Source organism: Vicugna pacos, chromosome 26, assembly GCF_048564905.1.
Source record: "Vicugna pacos chromosome 26, VicPac4, whole genome shotgun sequence".
Taxonomy (NCBI): Eukaryota; Metazoa; Chordata; class Mammalia; order Artiodactyla; family Camelidae; genus Vicugna; species Vicugna pacos.
The window spans coordinates 4,786,709-4,806,753 of NC_133012.1; the positions used below are offsets into that span (position 1 = coordinate 4,786,709).

Consider the following 20,045-nt stretch of genomic DNA (forward strand, 5'->3'; position numbering starts at 1 on the left):
TGGTAGCAAAGAGAACACAACACAACTCTGCAGGTCACCAGAAGATACAGCCAAGGACATGAGGAAGGACTGGAACTGAGGCTCAGATTACGTGGTTTTTTCCTTCCTTCTCTCTCCTCTCTTCTCGTCTTTTCTCTCCTCTTCTGTCACCCTGATTCCATTTCTTCATCTTTTTGTCTCTGAGTCCCTATCTCTCTACCTCCAACTCTGTTACTCTTTCCCTGTTGATTTTTTAATTTTTAAATTTAATTTAATTTTTTATTGAAGTAGAGTGGATCCACAATTTTGTTAGCTTCTGGTGTACAGCGAAGTGATTCAGATATATTATATATATTTATTTATATATTTATATATTATATATGTTGTTATATATGTTAACATATATATGTTAAAATATATATAATATATATATTCTTTTTCAGATTTTTTTCCACTGTGGTTTGTTACAGGATATTGAATATAGTCCCCTATGCTATACAGTAGGACCTTGTTGTTTAGCTACTTTATATATAGTAATGTGTATCTGCTAATCCCAAATTCTGAGTTTATCCCTCCCCGACTCTTTTCCCCTTTGGTAACTATAAGTTTGTTTTCCATGTTTGTGAGTCTATTTCTGGTTTGTAAATAAGTTCATTTGTGTCATATTTTAGATTCCATGTATAAGTGATAGCATATGATATTTTCTTTGTCTGGCTTACTTCACTTAATATGATGATCTCTAGGTCCATCCATGTTGCTGCAAATGGCATTATTTCATTCTTTTTTATAGCTGAGTAGTATTCCATTGTGTGTATACACCACAACTTCTTTATCTAGTCATCTGTTGATGGACACTTACATTGCTTCCATGTCTTGGCTGTTGTAAATAATGCTGCTGCTGCTGCTGTTGTGAACACTGGGGTGCCTGTCTCATGTTTTATAGGGTCTTGAACAATCACGGAGTGTATGTGGGTGACTCCACAAGGAGACAGAAACAGCAGCACCAAGATCACATCACCTTTGTACTTACAACCCTTCACAGTTTCTTCATCACAGTCACATCCATTTTCTCATTTGTCCTCTCTGGACTAGGTCAAGGCAGGCATTTTCAAACCCATTTTACAGCTAAGGAAACAAAGACTCAAGGCACTAAGTCTCCAGGGTGACATTGTTAGAGAGTTGGGGAACCAGAACTCATACCCTAAACTTGTAATTTTCTAGTTTCATTTCCCAACATCCCCAGATGTGAGTTTCTACATTTACTAAGCAACAGACTCTGTTTTCCTCTTATTGCCAGGAACAAGCTGTTGTGGTCGGCTTAAATACCAGGCTTTCGTTGCTGTCTCACCTTCCTGTAATTCTAAAAGTTCTTTTGCTCAAGAGCAGGAAACACACACATCACGCACAGACAAGAGCCGCAGACAGACGGCTCGGCTTACGTCCATGACCTTCTCCAAATACTTTCCTGTGGTAGGAAATGCTCTTGCTTTCATCTGGGGCTGTTCTGGGTTGGTTGTTCCATGGTTTCACTGAATGGTCTTTGCAGGTGGAGGAATATCGCTCTAGAAACAGACTAGGCACAGAAAGCTGGGCAGGAGACACGTGGGAAGAGCATGGCGGGGAGGATTCTGCGTCTAAGATCACAAGATGCTGTAGCTGTTAGGAGAGAGGGGTTTATCTGCGGCAGATACGGAATTTGACGGAGTTAATTCACCTCTCAGAGCCTTGGTTTCCTCATCCGAGTTATATTAGTATCCACCTTATTGGGTTGTTGTGAGAACTAATTAAAATAATACCTGCTCAGTGCCTGGAACATACTAAGCATTTGATAACCGTTAGCCATTTTATCATGTTATTCGGAGTGTGTTGTAATCTCTGCTTCCTCCAGTTCATCATTTTGTAACTTTGTACAAACCCTTCTGAGTCTCAGTGCCCCTGACATGTACCTGCATCCTAAAGCTCCTGGAAGAATCAAATGGATGAGGGGGACAGTTTAGCTCAGTGGTAGAGCACATGCTTAGCATGTGTGACATCCTGGGTTCAATCCCCCGTACCTCCATTAAAATAAATGAGTAACTGAAGACTAGGAATAGACTTACCATATGACCCAGGAATCCCACTCCTAGGCATATATCCAGAAGGAACCCTACTTCAGGATGACACCTGCACCCCAATGTTCATAGCGGCACTATTTACAATAGCCAAGACATGGAAACAGCCTAAATGTCCATCAACAGATGACTGGATAAAGAAGATGTGGTATATTTATACAATGGAATACTACTCAGCCATAAAAACCGACAACATAATGTCATTTGCAGCAACATGGATGTCCCTGGAGAATGTCATTCTAAGTAAAGTAAGCCAGAAAGAGAAAGAAAAATACCATATGAGATCGTTCATATGTGGAATCTAAAAAAACAAAAACAAAAACAAACAAAGCATAAATACAAAACAAAAACAGACTCACAGACATAGAATACAAACTTGTGGTTGCCAAGGGGGCAGGGGGTGGGAAGAGATAGACTGGGATTTCAAAATTGTAGAATAGATAGACAAGATTGTGCTGTGTAGCACAGGGAAATATATACAAGATCTTGCGGTAGCCCACAGTGAAAAAAAAAATGTGTGACAATGAATATATGTATGTTTGTGTATAACTGAAAAATTGTGCTCTACACTGGAATTTGACACAACATTGTAAAATGACTATTACGCAATAAAAAAGTTAAAAAAATAAAAAATAAATGAGTAAATAAATAAACCTAATTACTTCCCCCCCAAACAAAAAATAAATTAAGAGTCAAATGGATTCCAGAAATTTCTGGTGACTTGTCAGAGTTCGGGGGACTAGTCCAATAGGATTTCTAAACAGCATTTCATGGGGCAGAAATATGGAAGACCTGACAGCTACTGCGTGGCAAGTGGACCAAACACAATGATCTCGCTTGTTCAGATTTTTCTCCATAATCCTGTCGATGGTCTTACGTAGCCACTTTCTACTCATATTATATGATTTATATAGTGCCCTTCTCTTGCTTCTTTCGTTCATGACCACTTCTAAGTGCTGGACCCTCTCACAACTCAGTCTTTGGGCTTCTCACTGCTTCCACTTCCCAAGTGATCTCATCTAGCCTCGTGGATTTACAAGTCAACTATATTAGGACTATTGACAAATTGGCACCTATGCCTGGACCTCTCCCCTATAGTCCAGTCAACTGCCTACTGGACATCTCCATGGGAACGGATATGTCCCAAAATGGCCTCTCAATTCCTCTCCTTCTCCCAGACTCATTCCTCTCAGAGTCTCCACCATAAGAGAAAAGAAAATGGCGGCTCCATTCTTTCATTGGATCTGGCTGCAAACCTTAGAGTCCTCTCTGGCTGACCTCTTTCTCTTGTGTTCTACGTGCAATGCAACAGCAGATCCTGTCAACTTTACCTTCAGTCCACATCCAGAACTGAGCATTTCTCAAGGGCTCCACTGCCACCACCCTAGTCCAAGCCACCACCCTGAATTGTAGTTGTAGCTTCTAAAGTGTCTTCCTTGGCCCATTCTATTTCCCAAAGGCTGGAATGATCATTTGAAACTTTAGACAGCTCATGTCATTCTTCTGAAAACTTGCTGGAGCTGCTCATCATATTCAGAAAAGAAGTCAAGGGGCCCCTACCCACTTCTGGTCCCCTCATCACTTGTATCTCTCATTCTCCCCACGTTTACTCCACACAGACGCTGCTGGACTCAGTACAGCTCTTCCTCCAAACGTACTCCCACCTCAGGGTCACTGTGACAGATGCCTGGGTGGCGTACTCCTCACCTTCTGATAGTGGCTTAAACATCCCTTAAAAGTGTAGCATTCACAGATCACAATAAATAGCTGAGACATTTCAGCCACCACCCCTAACACTCTGTAACGTGCTATGGCCTATGTTACATCTCCCTGTATCGCTTCTTGCTATGACACATTTAGTGGGATACTTGCCTCTGTTATCTTTATGTATTCGTTATCTGTCTCCCGTGATCAAAATGTAAGCTCCACGGGAATGAAGTTTCCGTTTTGTTTTACTGCTCCATTTCCCAGCACCTAGAGCTGTGCCTGGCATCTGGCAAGCCCTCGCTAAACATTTGATGAATGAATGAATGAGAAAGTAGCATGCTATAATTAGATATTGTCTATCTAGAATATGTAAATCCAAGTCTCTTTCTTGGAAGGACCTGGCCAGCTTAAAAGAAGGCAATAGAGGAAGCAACAGCAAAAAGTTAAAAAATAAAAATAAAAGGGAGGCATCTACTTTGAAGACCCATCTCCTCCCCCTGTGATGAGGTTACTTGGAAGAAGGAAAATCAGGTTTTCCTGAGCAGCTCAGGAATTGCTCCCATGCATTCTAAGACTCAAACTGCTGTTTGTGAAGAAAAGGAATTATTTTCCTTTCAAATCTCTGTAGGCCAGGTTATTTTTAGCCTTTTTTGTAGCTTCTTTCTAGCAAACTCAAGAAAAGAGGAAGTTTAAATAGAAAAAAAAAAAAAGAAAAGGAAATGAGATGACATTTTTTTCCACAGGGGCTGATAACTTCCCTGAGAAATTTAACATGAATGAGAAATAAAGGGACTATGTTTCATTAACTGGTGGAATTTCTCAACTCCCCTAAGTAAGAACAATTTTTAAAAGAAGTAAAGAAAAATAATAAACCGGGGCAAATCAAGAACAGAGGAGCAGATTTAGATTTTTCAGGACAACCCCCCTGGGGACTCTCCACAATCTAGATGTTTTTGGCCATCCGTACATTTAGGATTTGATACTGGCCTCTTAGGTGAGCTATGGGTGATATGTATTTTTGAGATCAGAAACAGAATGCAGGCATTTATGTAGATCACAGATAAAATGCATCTTATCCCAGAACTTATTTAAATGAACATGAAGTCACTTTCTGGTGCCTAATTATGATAGGAATTCTAAAAATGCTGTCCCAAGACTCCCATTCTAACTCCTAGAACTGTTAACATTATATGATAGCATGTTTGTTGATGTGACATATTATATGGCAAGGCAAAAGGTACTTTGCAGGTGTAATTAAGGTCACTCACCAATGACGTTAATATACGAAGTAATCCTGGATTACCTAGGTGAGCTTAACCTAATCACACAAGACCTTAAAAGCAGAGCATTTTCTCTGGCTAGTGGCAGAAGGAGAAATCCGAATTAGTAGAAGGATCTGAAGTGACGTCACTGGATTTGAGGAGCCGTGTGACAAGGGGCATGGAAAGCTGAAAGCAGATTCTGTCAGAAAAGAAAAGGAGACCTCAGTACCAAAACCACAAAGACCTGATTCTACCAAAAACCTGAATGAGCCTGGAAGTGAATTCTTTCCCAGATTCTCCAGATAAGAGCTCAGTCCTGCAGATACCCTGACTTGGGCCTTTTGAGACCCTCAGAAGAGAACCAAGCCAACCTCACCTGGACTTGTGGCCTATGGGAACGCGAGCTAATACATGAGCGTTGTTTTAAGCTGATAATTTGTGGTAATTTATTACTGGAACAGTAGAAACGAATAAAGAGTCACAGAGCAAAGGGAAGCTCCAGAATTAGATGCCTCCTAAATTCTAGTCTATTTAAAATGTTTAAGAAATGGCCCCTTTTTTCCCCTCCCCTCTCCTTTCCTTCCAAAGCCTGTCTGCACGTTTTGTGTAATATTTGTTGCTAGAATCTCTATTCTGCCATCAGATCTTTGTCTTGACCCTGACTACATGCAAAATATACAGAGAGCAAGAAAACTTCTACAGGGTAGATAATCCTTTGTGGGGGTTTTGGGAGTGAAGGGTACACAGGGAAAGGCTAAATTCTGAGACACACTCTCAATTCCATTTCTTTGCTCTCACCCTTTCTTTCTCTTCTCCCCATAAACTAGGTACCCATTCGTCTGGACTTATTCTCTCGAAACCATCTTGCTTCCACTCTCTACACCCTACAGTGAGGGATCTTCACCCAGGCTGGCCTCCCCTTTGACTGCCTCACACTATAGACCTACCCAACCTAGAGAAAATACTTACTACACATTGTCACTCCCTTCTTGCACCAAAGGAATATAGCACTAACTGTACTGGCAAATCAATAAATCTATTGATGCTGGTATTCAGCATGAGTCTTGCTACATCCAGATACAGCTTCAGACTCTTTATAACAACAGGACTTCAGGCACATCCTAGTGGTCAAGATGGCATTCTAGATGATTTCTAGATGATTTCTAGATGACAGCTGGATGATGTCTAGATGACATCTGCATGGTATCTAGACAATGTCTGGGAGATAGCTAGATGTTGTCTAGATGACATCTGCGTGGTATCTAGATGATGTCTGGGAGATAGCTAGATGTTGTCTAGATGACATCTGCATGGTATCTAGAGGATCTCCAGGAGATACCTAGATGATCCCCAGACGATAGCTAAATAGTGTCTAGATGATATCTACATGATATCTATACAATGTATTTCACATGTTTCACCTCTTCCATCCACTCCAGCCATCTTTCACTTTTCACCATTAAAACAAAAACAAAAACTTCATTTCTCTCAGTTACAGTCAATAGGAAAGCATTAAAACATGTGTCAAGGTATGACTAATGTATATAAAATAAGAATTGTATCTAAGAGTAGAGTTCTCTAGTTGAAAAAAAATTGCAGGCCATGGGACCAAAGAAGAGGACCCAGGAATGGGAAAAAAATGTCTTGGGGTAGCTATTCCAGGAATGTTAGGAGGAAGCCTTTAAGCTACTGTCTGTGCCGCCATCTGCCTTGATCACAAGGAGGAGAGTGGGTGTAAATGACAGAGCTTTGTGGGTGGCACACTGGGCTTTTTTCCCCTCCGTCATCAAGGTGGCTTCCTGAGAAAGGTGAATACAAATGAATGTAAAGTGATGGTGTAAAGACAACTGCTCTAACTTAAACTTTACCCTCTCCGTGTTACTTGTCATGCAGAGGTCTCCTTTCATCCGAGCGTGCGTCTAGGTGATTATGTTGTTAGCAAGGGGTTACTCGGTGTGTTTCTTATTTTAGGAAGCTTCTGTCTGTTTCTCCCCTCACGAATTTGGGAAATGCTATGGATGCCTCATGCAAGAAAACAGTTGAACTATACTCACCCAGAGAGGAAGAGCCGGATGACTGCATAAAATATGTCTGGATCTACATAATCTGCAGAAGCAATCAAAACGTGAACTTTACTACAGGCAAAAAAAGCAATTGGTTCCATGTGCTCGCGTTCTGCCGCCCTCCTGGGGCCGCCTCCTCTATCTGATCTGCACAGAAACCTGGAATGAACACAGCAGCAGGAGGAGGAGGAACGTTCCCTCTGTCGTCCCCCTCGCTGGCGCTTGCAGAAGTGTTAAACTCTTCCAAATGCTGCCCTTCTTCTATTTGTGGTCCTTCCCTCCTCTGTACTTAAAAACAACCACAAAAAAAGAGATCAAGGCCATCTTTAAAAAATTAGTATTTTTAAACAGACGTGATATTTGAGCGAATGTGGGAAGATGAAAGGAGAAAAGCAGAGAAAGAACTTCCTCTCGCAAGACTTTCAGAAGAGAGGGAAACTGAAGCCACGGATGCTCATGGAAAGTTCTGTAGAGTCAATGAAGGACAGAGAGCGGAGGGTCTCCTGTTCAGGGTTTGTCACACCTGCTCACACACAGGCTCACTGTGCTGCACTCATCAGTCTGCACAGCTAGTTTTGAATCTAAGCCAATATGTTGGAGTAATTGATTCCACAGTTTATTAACTTGTGTATAAGGAAGCGCATCCTCACATTGCAATAAATTTCTTTTCATCGATTTTTGAAGGTTGTTTTCTCTTCTTTACTCCATGGGGTCCCCCTGTGACCTGGCATGTTTCTCTTAGCCAGATTCCTGTCTATGTCTCTTTGTTTCTGGGAAAAAAGAAACATCTTTTTTGAGACCTAAATAATGATATCTCTAAACCATCAATTTACCCGTCCCACCGTCACACCTGGTCTCTGGTCCTCCATCTCTCTTTGCCCTGAAGCCCCCTGGGCTCAGGAAACTCACATCTTCCATCCATCTCAGGGCTTCCCAGGGCCTCTGAGTCCTGTCACATCCACTCTGCTCATCTGCAACAGCGTCTCATGTGCTGGACTTTTCTCTGGACCCCACTTCTCGATCCTTCCCAGCTGGTGCTCTGTTCCCACAAAAATACTATGCAAAGGACTATGTAAAATGTTTGCTGAAGCAGTAATGACTGGCAATAATTTCATGTTTTAACCAACTTGTCCTATTTAAGGAGGAAAAGGCAAATGCTTATTTCAATAGATGTAAGATAATTTTGATGTACAACTTTTCGATAGGTATAAATAATCTATTCATGATTAAAACAAACAAGCAGAAAATGTTAACTAATTAGGAATAGGAGGTAACAACCTTAAACTGAGCAAAGGAATCCATAGAAAGCCTATAGTACATAGTATACTTAATGTTGAAATATAAAAATCAGTCTTTTAAAATATGGGGAAGAAAACAAGTGTTAGCACTTCTGTTCAACACTGTGTTAGGAGTTGTATCATAAAGAGTAAGAAATAAATTAGAAGAAATAAGTTATAAGTATTGGTAATGAAAAAATAAAACAACATTATTCTCAGATGATATGATTTCTACATAGAAAACCCAGATAATCTACAGATCATTGTGAGAATTAATAAGAGTGTTTATCAAAGTTGCTAGATTCAAGGTTAATATTAAATATTGATTTCATTCTATAAACCAGGGAACAAACAGGAATTAGTTAAATCAAAAGATAACATATTCAAAACAAAAATAGAAAGTAACTATGAATAAAGCAGATCTTTCATCTTGAAAAAAACTGAAGAAATTTAAGAAAAATCCTTGTTCATGGACAAGAAAACTCAGCATGAATCTCTAAGAGAAGAAATGCACATACAGAAGATTTTCTGTCTGGATAAAGTTCAGACCATGGGACAAAAGAATCCCCAGCGATGTAAAGACATGGTCTGAGGGGAGCAGGTTAATGTGTTTACGCTGGTCTCCGCCTCTCCACCTGCCTGGATTATAAGGCAGAAGGGCAAGATGTAATATCAAATTCAGGTCATTTTTCTCCAAATTAATATGCAGATTTAATGTAATTCGAGAAAAATTCCTAACGGGCTTTCTATTGGAATTTGACAAGCTGATTCTATGTTTACATGAAAGGCAAGGGTCAAAGATGGGAAAGGCATCCCTGGAGAAGAGCGAGGGGAGGGGCATTTTCTCTCCCTGAAAATGGGAAACACCAGGAAGCTGTAGTTCCTTTAAGACAGACGGTACTGGTGTGGGGAGCGACAGACAGGCAGTGAAACGGAACAGAGAGCCTGGAAACAGATCCCATCTTCTAAGAAAATCTGCTGTAAGACTGTGCTCATAGTGTAGATGAGTGAGTGTTCACAGAAGGGAAACCAAATTTATATCCTTTGTCATCCTCTATATAGATAATTATTCTTTAATTATTAAAACTGTGTAACTATAATATAACTATTATAACTATAATTAATTATCTAATTATATGTGTATTAAGGCCTGAAAGACAATTTCAGAAGAAAATGTAGAAAAATATATTTAAGACCTATGCTTATGAAATAATATCTTATGCAAGACCTTCTAAAACATAGCCTTTTACAAGAGAAATGATACTTTGACTATATTTGAATTAAGAACTTCTGCTTTCAAAAGGTAGAATAAGACAAACTACATTTGCAACATATAACTAACAAAAATCACCCTCCAGAGTGTACAAATAAATGAATTAAAAGCAACAAGTAAAAGAAATGAATACATGTATGTTCATGACTGAAGCACTGTGCTGTACACCAGAAATTGACACAACATTGTAAACTGACTAGACTTCAATAAATATAAATATATATATATACACAAAAAGGAACAATTAAAAGATAAAAGACTTTTAGAAAAATTAGGAAAGACATGCATTTCACAAAACAGGAACAGGAGCAGTGAGTACGCAGGAACACACACGTACACACACACACACACACAAACACACACACACAGAGAAGATAGTTCACTTGCTAGAAATCAGAGAAAGGCAAGAGCAACATCACCATTGTGGCAGAGTATGAGTTTTCTACTCTTTCCCCCAATGAACATTGATTTAGACAAGTCACCATGGGTAAGAGCGCCTTTGAGGAAGTCCCAGCACACCACTGGGGCGGGAAAAAAAAAAAAAAAGACTGGATGCATTGAAGAGGGTGAGAATTTCATGTCACTTTAACCACGTTGCCCCTTCCCCAGCGCAGCTCAGTGCCAAGGGGGACCTTCTCAGCCTGTGATTCCTCGCGTGAGGGACAGTGAGTGAGGGCCTGGCTTCCCTGGCTGCAACAAATGCTGCAAAGACACCCACCTCTTTCTCACCGCATCATCGGAAGTACTGAGGTGTGCTGCAGGAGGGTGGGCTGAGGGGCTGGGGAGGGTATCAAACAGGTCTCTCGGGGAGGAGGGCATTAAAGGGATACAGATCCTACGCCCCACCTCACAGACTCCATCAAGAAACCCACCTGCCCATGGGCCCCTGGGGATTCCTACCATTTGCAAAAACGTGGATGAATCTTGAGGGCATTACGTTAAGTGAGAGAAATCAGACAGAGAAAGACAAACGCTGTGTTATCTGTCTCCTAGGTAGAATCTAAAAAACGGAAAAGAAAAAACCAAAGTTATAGAAACAGAGTAGATGGCTGGTTGCCAGAGGCAAGGTGGTGGGGAAAATGAGGGGGAAATGTTGGTCAAAAGAGACAAACTTCAGCTGCAAGAGAAACAAATTCTGAGGCTGTAACCTAGAGCGTGGTGACCGTAGTCAGCAATGCTGTATTGCAACCTGAATGTTGCTTAGAGAGGAATCGTGAATGTTACCACCACAAAAACCAACAAAATGGTAATTACATGGGGTGAAGGATGTGTTAACTTATTGTCATAATCATTTCCCAGTATATACATGTATCGCATCACTGCGCTGTACACCTTAAACTTACATGATGTGGTCTGTCAATTATATCCCAATGAACCTGAGAAAAAAAGAGGGTATCAGATTGGCAATCAATCAGTCGATCAATGAATAACGGAATGAATAAATGAATAAAGCCGACTATATTAACTGTTGGTGAGGTGGGATTTCAAGTTAGTAAATCACTTGGAGAACAATTTGGTGCCAGTTAGTAAAACTGAAGGCTCAGAGATATTTCCAGTTTATATCCCAGGAGTTTGCACATGAATATTTGCAGCAACATGTCTCATAACAGCAAAACCAAACCAAACCAAAAAAACAAACAAAACCCCCAGAAGTAAGCAAGAGAGTGAATTATATATTTATACAAAAAGCTGCTGTAATAGCAATGAAAATGTACTACGTCTATATGACTAACATTGATAACCTTTAGAGAACTAAGTTGCAGGAATAAAATATACATTTTAATTCTTTGTATACAAAGTTCGAAAAATGAATATGCTGTTTAGGAATAATTCTCAAATAGTGACATTATTAAGAAGTGGAAGTGAATGATGACTGTCATCATCAGAATGATGGTAACTGGAAGGAATGTTTAGGGCATGCAGTTGGAAAGAACCACACAGATGGTTTCAAAGTTTTTGGCAACAGTCTATTTCTTAAGTTAATCTGTGTATGAAGGTGTTTATTTGACAATTACAATTTTTGCATATACTTGATTTAAATATTTTTGTATTGTATATACATGAGGTCTTTTATTTTAAAAAGAAAAGCAACTAGGGTCCACAATGGTATACTTGTGTGGCTATTATTAGGATCAGAGCTAGAATCCAAACTTCTGACTCTGAATCTGGTATTCTTTTCATTTCCTGAAGCTGAATTGTCAGGGAGAAATTTCGAGCAAGCTCATAGGGTTATATGAACACCTGGTTCAGAGAATACCAGGCAGAGATCATCTACTAACATGGCGCTGGTGAGGGATGAGAGCCACGTAAACACTCTTGCTTCTGGATCTAATGTATGTACCTTTTGGCTAAGAAAGCCAGTTCCTAAAAGCCAGTGACATTATCCTCCAGGGAAGACAGAAGGTCCAAGAGCACTTGAGTCAAGCCTCCCCCCTTTCCTTGCACGCTTCTCCTGGGCGCAGGGGAAAATGGCCCCAGTGGCCAAACCCAGGTCCACTCTGTGATGTCTTCCAGAGTCGCTGTTGTTGCTGTTCAGCTAAACACAAAACATTTAGTCAAGCATCTTTTTCTTCTAAATCTAAGTGAATCTCAAGAAAGACACAATGTCTGCTTTCGATTAGTTTACGCTCGCCTCATGAAAATAAGTATTGTTTTTGTTTTGCTTGGAAAACTTAAGAAAGCTGGCTTTGTAAACTTTTCAAGGGTAGGGATTTAGGCTTTATCTTGAGAAGTGGTCTTTACACAAAGCAAAACAGCAAATTCTTGATTTGGGTCAGTGCTGTAAAACCACGGATCCGTAATCATCCCAGCATTTTTCACATGACATTATTAACATTCAATATAGTCCCACTCAGGGAAGTAAGGCTATCACTGATATCAAAAACAAAGCATGGTAGACGGGTAATTGAACTTCATATCCAAGGGTCATGAGCCCCAATCTGTATCTTTTGTGTGTAATTCCCACCTTAAAAGCCACATATTTCCACTAGGTGTCTCCCCATCACCCTGAATGTGATGTGTCACAAAACCAAGTGTTGCTTCCGGCCCCTGCATTCCCCGTTTACTTTGAAAATCAATCTACCAACCCAGCAGAACCCGATTCAATCTTCCGAATAAGAGATCTTTTCCTCATTGTAGTCATCATATCATGGTATATACAAGTATCATGTCATTACACTGGACACCTTAAACTTACACAATGCAATACGTCAGTTCTATGTCAGTGAACCTGAGAAAAAAAGAGAGGCTATCAGACTGGCAATCAATCAATCAATCAGTCAATAACTGAATGCAGAAATGAATAAAGCTGACTATATTAACTATTGGTGAGGTGGGATTTCAAGTTAGGGGTCGCGATTTTTTTTTTAACCAGCTTTGAAACCATACGTTCATCCTTGACCCCTCCTCCTGCCCTGGGTCCTCCTCGATGTCCCTTGTCGATCTTTTCTGTTGCTGCCACTGCTCCACCCCTGCCCCTGCTCCTGGGTCTCGCAGCATTGCTGAGAAGGATTAAGCAGCTCTGTGAGCCTGGAGGAGACCAGGGTTACATCTGAAGTGTAAGTAGGCGTTAACTAGGCAGAGGAGGAGTTGGGAAGAATGCGTGAAGCAGAAAGAATAGGGCACACACAAGCCTTGAAGTGGAAAAAGGTTCTTTTGGGGAACTAAAAACTAGTGTTGGAAAGAACAAGTGAAGGGAAATATGATATGAAATTAATTAAAATTAAAATGGCCTGGGGTCAGATCAGGCTGGGTCTGGAAGAACAGGTTTTCCTGAGAAAATTCATTCTTAGAGGACAAGAGCTATTCATAAATATGACAAAGGACACGTGCCTTCCAAGGGAGCCCAGAGCTGGGACCTGGCTCAGTTCTCTGTGAACCACCAAGAAAGGGAGAGCCAGAACCGGCCCTGCAGGTGTGCAGGGTGGGGATACAGCGAGCACTGGGTCCTGCGGGGAGCGTGGACGACACGGGAAGTGCTGTAATGGACTTCTGCCTTGTGGGAGTCAGGCCCTGGGAAAAGGGCGGTCTGGTTTTATTTTCCAGTTCAGCCATGAGAACTGTGGAAAACTGTGACACGGACATCTCTGTGGGCTGGACAAAGGCCTGGTGACAAAGGTCACGGTGGTCCTCAGATACGCAAATGGCAGCCTTAAAATAAAGGGGACCTCTTCCTCCTTCCCCTGCCCTTATGATTCCAGGCCGACATGCTTGGAGAGGAGGTATTTGGGGAGGAACAGAGTGGAGCACACAATTCGTGCTAAAGTTGGGCTCAGAAAGAAGGAATTGGGGGGTGAGCTCCATCTGTGGGAGGAAAGCCATGCAGCGAAGCTCCATCACCCAGAAGAAAGTCAGCAGCCATAAACCATAGGCAATAACTAAAACAAATCCACGTGGTTCCTCACACTTCACTGTGTCTATTATTTGTTCTTGTTTGTATGATTTCATCTTTCTGGTTACTACGCTTGCATGGCAACCGACTCCAAACTCAGCAGTACAGAACCACCTTGGCATTACACTCATGGGCTCTGCAGGTCAGGAATGGGGACGAGGCACAGAGGAGACGGCTCGTCTCTGCTTCACAGTGACTGGGTCCTCATCTGGGAAGGTGGGAGGTGCAGGATGCCTTGATGGTAGGAACAGACGCTCATCGGAGGGCTCATTCACCCCCGTGCCAGCTGCCCAGCTGGGGCACCTACGCTTGGCCTCTCTGTGTGGCTTGACACCCTTGTTCATGGCCATGGTGGCCCCAGGGTAGGAGGACTTTTTCCGTGGGGACTTGGTATACAAGGCAGCAGTGACATCACTTTTCTAGCCTTGTCTGGGAGGTCAGGCAGTGTCACGCTGCTGAGCCCTATTTTTTTTTCCTGATCACAAAGTTTTTTTTCTTTTTTTTTCCTGAGTGTGTATATATATATATATCTTTTTAATTGAAGTATAGTCAGTTTACAATGTTGTATCGATTTCTGTATTGCTTCAGTCATACATGAACATACATATATTCATTTTCATATTCTTTTTCACCAACAGTTACTACAAGATATTGAATAGAGTTCCCTGTGCTATAGATTAGGACCTTGTGGTTTATCCATTTTATATATAGAAGTTAGTATCTGCAAATCTTGAACTCCCAGTTTATCCCTTCCCCCACTCCCCCCCATAACCATAAGTTTGTTCTCTATGTCTATAAGTCTGTTTCTGTTTTGTAAATAAGTTTGTCTCTTTTTTTTTTAGATTCTACATATAAGTGATATCATATGATTTTTTTTTCTCTTTCTGGTTTACTTCACTTAAGATGACCATCTCCAGATCTATCCATGTTGCTGCAAATGGCATTTTATCCTTTTTTATGGCTGAGTACTATTCCTCTATATAAATATGCCACAACTTTATCCAATCATCTGTCCATGGACATCTAGATTGTTTCCCTGCTGATCCTATTGATCCCAAGCATGTCACAAGGCCACCTATGTCACGAGCAAGGACATAAGAGGAGTCCCAAGGTCACATGGTAAGGGAACAAATGGGCTGGAAGATGTCCTTGTGGCCATTTTTGAAAAATGCAATCTGATACGTACATATATTTCACTGCTGTGACTAGTAGTGAAACTTTTAAAATAAATTACGTCTGTGTGGGAAAATCTGCCTTTGGGGGAGACAAGGGAAGTCTCCCCATCACCTCCCAAGGCCATCAGACCTCCTGCAGAGGACGATCAAGAAAACCTCAGGGCTGGCCCGGGCTGGAGAAGGGACTTTGAGAACTAGGGAAGCCTGTAACAGTCACACAGGGCTGCACCGCCTCACCGCACACGTGCCGCGACAGGGTGAAGGGCCCCCTGTGACCCTGCCAACTCCTCACTTCTGCTCATTCATACGATCTGAAGACACCTGCCAGGGACCTCCAGTGGCCTTCGTATCCTGAGAGATAAAGTCAGGGCATCTTGGCAAAACTAAGATCTATCTCACTAAGTTGAGAGAGGTGGTTTGGCAGAAGGCCTACTGATGCAATCAGGAGCGCTCTAAAATTAAAATCCAGGGAAATGCAGAGCTGTGAATCTAAAACGTGAAACAGGGAAACTGAATGGAAATTACATAACCCTGTGATTCCAGATGGACTTCTAGGACAGAGAGTATGGGAGAGCAAATGAACAAACTCTTTTAATGAAAGGTCATATTACCCTCTCTCCTGCTCCCTCCCTCCTGTCCCATTTCCTATAAACACTCTCTTTTCCTAGAATTCCCCTCCTTTTTTTTTTTTCCAGTGAAGCAGGACCTAGGGAAACAGACACTTAGTAGCTTTTTCCTTATTAAACAGATCACGCCCAAATATTGGACAGGAATGCAATCACCAGAATATTATGTAACGAACTGCAGGAATGCAGGAAGGGTGCACCCCTTAACTGGTCCCGAGTTTGATAACTTTATCCCTGCTCTGGCCACAGAAAAGGAGGGCTGAGGAAGCCAAGGGCAGTCATCTCTGCTGGTACCATGGTCCTTGCTGGACCAAGCAGGTACAGGTGAGGCTGCTGTGTGCCCCCTCCCCACCTCCCAAGCTTCGGGCAAGATCTCAGCATGCAAATAAATAAATGACCACCAAAGAGAGGAAACGACTCTAATCCCAAGAGACAATAAAGGATAAAACTGCAAGAAGAGCCCTGCAAACCAAGAGATCACTTTCCAGTAGTAGGAAGAGCGGGTACCTTAAAACAAAGCTAATACACCAGCGCCATCTGATGGAGGTTCCCAACGTCCAGGCCCTTCTTCCCCCAAGCAGAGCCCTCGGCTGCCCTACCGTGCATTTGTCCCAAGACTCCCGTGATGTCCTGGATGGAGAGCCTCAGATGCTGCAGGGCTTGGAGCAGGGAGTCCGGGCTGGGCTGCAGGATGGCATTCACTGCCTGAACCAGGGCCTGGGGACCAGATTCAGTCACTTAATTCATTAGCGTTCACTTAAGGCCCATTGGGGTGGAAGGAGCCTCAGAGCTGGGGGAGGCGGGGGATAGCTCAGTGGGAGAGTGTGTGCCTAGCATGCGTGAGGTCCAATCCCCAGTACCTCCGTTCAAAGAAATAAATAAATAAACCTAATTACTACTGAACGCCTCCGCCCTCCCCCCTGCCAAAAATACCCAAAAGTCCTGCTGTCAGAGCTGGGGACTCCCGGAAGGGCCGCCCTCTGAGTACTGGCCTCTTTGGCAGGGCTCCCCTGGGAGTTCTTTCTGGTCAATTCCCAGATGGACCCCTGGTTAGGTCCTTCTGGATCTTTCCTCTGGCTGCTACTCTATCATTTTCCGCCTTCCTTCTTCCGGAGTTGTCAGGCCTGAGGATCCTTTCTACTTCCACATCTTGAGTTAGGCCACCCTCACTCCTGAGTCCTGCTCTTACACAAAAGCAGACAGATTCTGGGGAGCCCACGCTCAGGAGCCCTCACCCTGCCATTAGCAATTCTCAACCTCATCTGAGATATATTTGGAAGAGAAGTATTTTATTCTGTATCTTTCCATGGAGTAAACACACGGATAGGAAGGAAAGTGACCAGAGGGTTTCTCTTCTGAGAGGGAAAGACACGATGGTTCTGCCACGATCTGGTCACCCTACCACAGACACACACGCCCTCCAAACGTGCTCACCAGGGAGGGGGTACAGAAAGACAGAAATCTAGCTTCAGTATCTTGCGGCAAGGCAGGACTTTTCTCTAGCTGATCACCTGCTGTTTCAGTGTCTTTTGTACCTGCCTGACACCTAGAAGAGTTCAAGTTTACAGTCCCCCCACCAGGTGATCTCAAGGATGGTTCATTTTCCCTCAGAGCATGTGCATTGCAGCTCTCTCTGCCAGGTATCAGGTTCTGTCTCTTGTCTCTCTGTCTCTCTCTCTCTGCTTAATTTCTCTACATGACTCAGGTTTTGACTGTAAGACCTGCCATTTCCCTTGGAAAGCTTTGCCTGACCCTTTGAAAGAGCAGGGAAGGAACAAACTAACATCCCTGATGCTAAAACTGTTTGCTGATTCTTTCTAGGAAATCCTGCAGTTGGCTTTCTCTCCTTTGCTGCTTCTGTGCTAGGCAGCCCCCACACTTCTCCCTGACATTCTTTACAATGGTTTTAACCCGGAGGCTGTGCTCCAGGAAGAAGGTAATGGGCCGACAATCTCAGAAGAATGGGCAGACCCTCTGCGGTTCCCCCATGACACAGAGGTTAAGGGGAAGGTGGCAGTGGTAGCACCCTGTAAAGAGCCCTGGATTTTACCACCTTTTCTGGTCCATCCAGTTTTTCTATAAAACCTTAAGTCCCCAGCCCCGAGACGGAGTCACAGGTAGACTTAGAAGGCCTGGCAAAGCAAGGAAGCTGTTCTTTTTCTCCCAAAACTCTGCCTCGGAGTCTCAATCTGGCTTTCTGGGTGCAGTTTTGCCAGTTTTGCGGCAACACCTTCAGGTCTAAATTAGGTTTTCCATATCTTTTCATGAAAGACTGCACTTCTTTTCTTGTTACTCCATACATCAACCCGTCTTCCTCCACTGGATCCCGAGTTTCTGTGGAGGCCAGAATAACGTCTGTCTTTTCCCCCCAGATACTCCATTGCCGAGAAAGATGCTAGTGTGTTGAATGTGCAAATGGTCAATTCCACGGTTCATAGCAGTTGTGGGCTAGAATTTAGGTCCCTTTGCTCAACTAACCAAGGAAGACAAGGCCCCTGCTTGTCTACGTTAATTAATCCACGGTGGGGAAAGGGACTCAGAGAGGGAGTGAAAAAGTGAGTGAGAAGATACCTTAATCCCAGGCACTGCTGCGTTCTCCACCAAAACAGTCACCAGTATAAAATCACGCAGACTTTCTCCCCCAGGAAATGAGAAAATGGTGTCCAAGTTCCTGGGGAGGGAGAGGACCACGTAGTTAGAGAGGTCTGCACACAGTGGCTACACGTGGTCCAGCAGTGGCCTCAGAGCTAGGCAACTCCAAGTGCAAAGTGCAACCAGTGGACAAGGTTCTCCCCTCCAAGGATGAGCACCTCCCCTTCAGGAACATTCGGGGAGGAAGGAGACCGATCAACTCCAGCCCCAGTCACCTGACCTGAGGGCTCTCAGAGCCTCACATGGCCCTAAAGTGAGTGAAGGATTTCTGAGGACTTACCTGATTTCCAGGGGTCTAGTCCAAGTTCAGTTATTGACAACCAGGGAGGGAAAAAAAAGAAAAGAACAAATCAGTTTGTAAACCTGATACGCCTTCTGGGGCCACATTGTTCGCAAGCACACACAGTTGGGAGCAAATATATGTGCAGACACACACATCCACGCACTTTGGATGTCAGGGTTGTGACTCGACTATGGGCCTGAGGGGAGCAGCAGATGCCACCCAAAATAAGCCACTTTGGCATATTTGATACAGGAAAATGGGCACAAGAGTATGGCCAAGTCCCAGGTCTCCATCGAGTCCATGGGATGGACCCCACCAAGTGAGGGTCCTTGACTTTGCGAAAGAAAGAACTTAAGAGCGAGCCACAGTTGAGTAAAAGTAGCTTTATTCAGAGAGACAGACACTCCACAGACAGAGTGTGGGCTGTCTCCAAGGCGAGGGAGCCAGAGGCCAAGGAGGTACACATTCCATAGGCAGAATGCTGATCATCGCGAGAGGTGAGAGGCACCAGCGGTGACAGCCTCAGAGGATGGGGCCGTCCAGGAAAATGAGATCAGCCATGAGGTGTGGGGGTGGTTAGTTTTTATGGGCTCAGTCACTTGATATGCTAACAAGTGGGAGGATTATTCCAACTACTTTGGGGAAGGGGCGGGGATTCCCAGGAATTGGCTCAGCCTGGGAACTGTCATGGCGCCTGTGGGTGCGCCATGAGCCTCAAGGTCTCCTGGAAGTCGAGTCTTCCGCCATCTTGGTTCTAACCAGTTGGTCCTGTCCTCAGCTGCTTTGTCGTTCCTTCAGTGGTTGTGCCCTGTCCCCTTCCCTCCTGTCTCATATTGATGATTTTGAATTAAAGGTAGTTGAGAAACAGCAGGTGCGCAAGAGAGACGCTCTGACCTCCTTTGTGGCCCTGAATGCAGGAAATAAATCTCCCATGTGAAGGCACCCTCGCTGCACCAGGAGGTAGAGAGACAGCATCGCCACCAGAGATGTGGAATTCAGGGGGGAGAAAAAACTGTATAAACAAACTTTGTTACTATTTCACTGATTAGCTGCCCCGAGCCCCAACCCCTGTCTTACCAGTTCTACCCAAATGTATTACTTCATCGCCTAAAAGCTGCCTGCATTAGTCACGTCTTTGAGTCTCATACTTTTATGGGGCTCCAATATGTGTGGAATTACACCTGTTTTTCTCCTGTTCATCTGTCTCAGGTCAGTTTAGTTATTTTAGACCAGAGGAGGAACCTACA

General features: G+C 43.2%; 1 protein-coding gene and 1 long non-coding RNA gene across 2 annotated transcripts in view; one reads left to right on the forward strand and one right to left on the reverse strand.

The window, feature by feature from the left end:
* The window catches only part of LOC140689433 (uncharacterized), a 76,258-nt gene that overhangs the window by 3,627 nt on the left and 52,586 nt on the right, over positions 1 to 20,045 (forward strand). The gene's annotated exons all lie outside the window — the stretch shown is intronic.
* Positions 1 to 20,045, reverse strand: part of IDO2 (indoleamine 2,3-dioxygenase 2) — a 51,855-nt gene that overhangs the window by 2,690 nt on the left and 29,120 nt on the right. Inside the window, 3 exon segments of the mRNA XM_072950238.1 lie at positions 7,114 to 7,165; positions 16,463 to 16,580; positions 18,435 to 18,534. Coding sequence (XP_072806339.1) covers positions 7,114 to 7,165; positions 16,463 to 16,580; positions 18,435 to 18,534 — 270 coding nt within the window.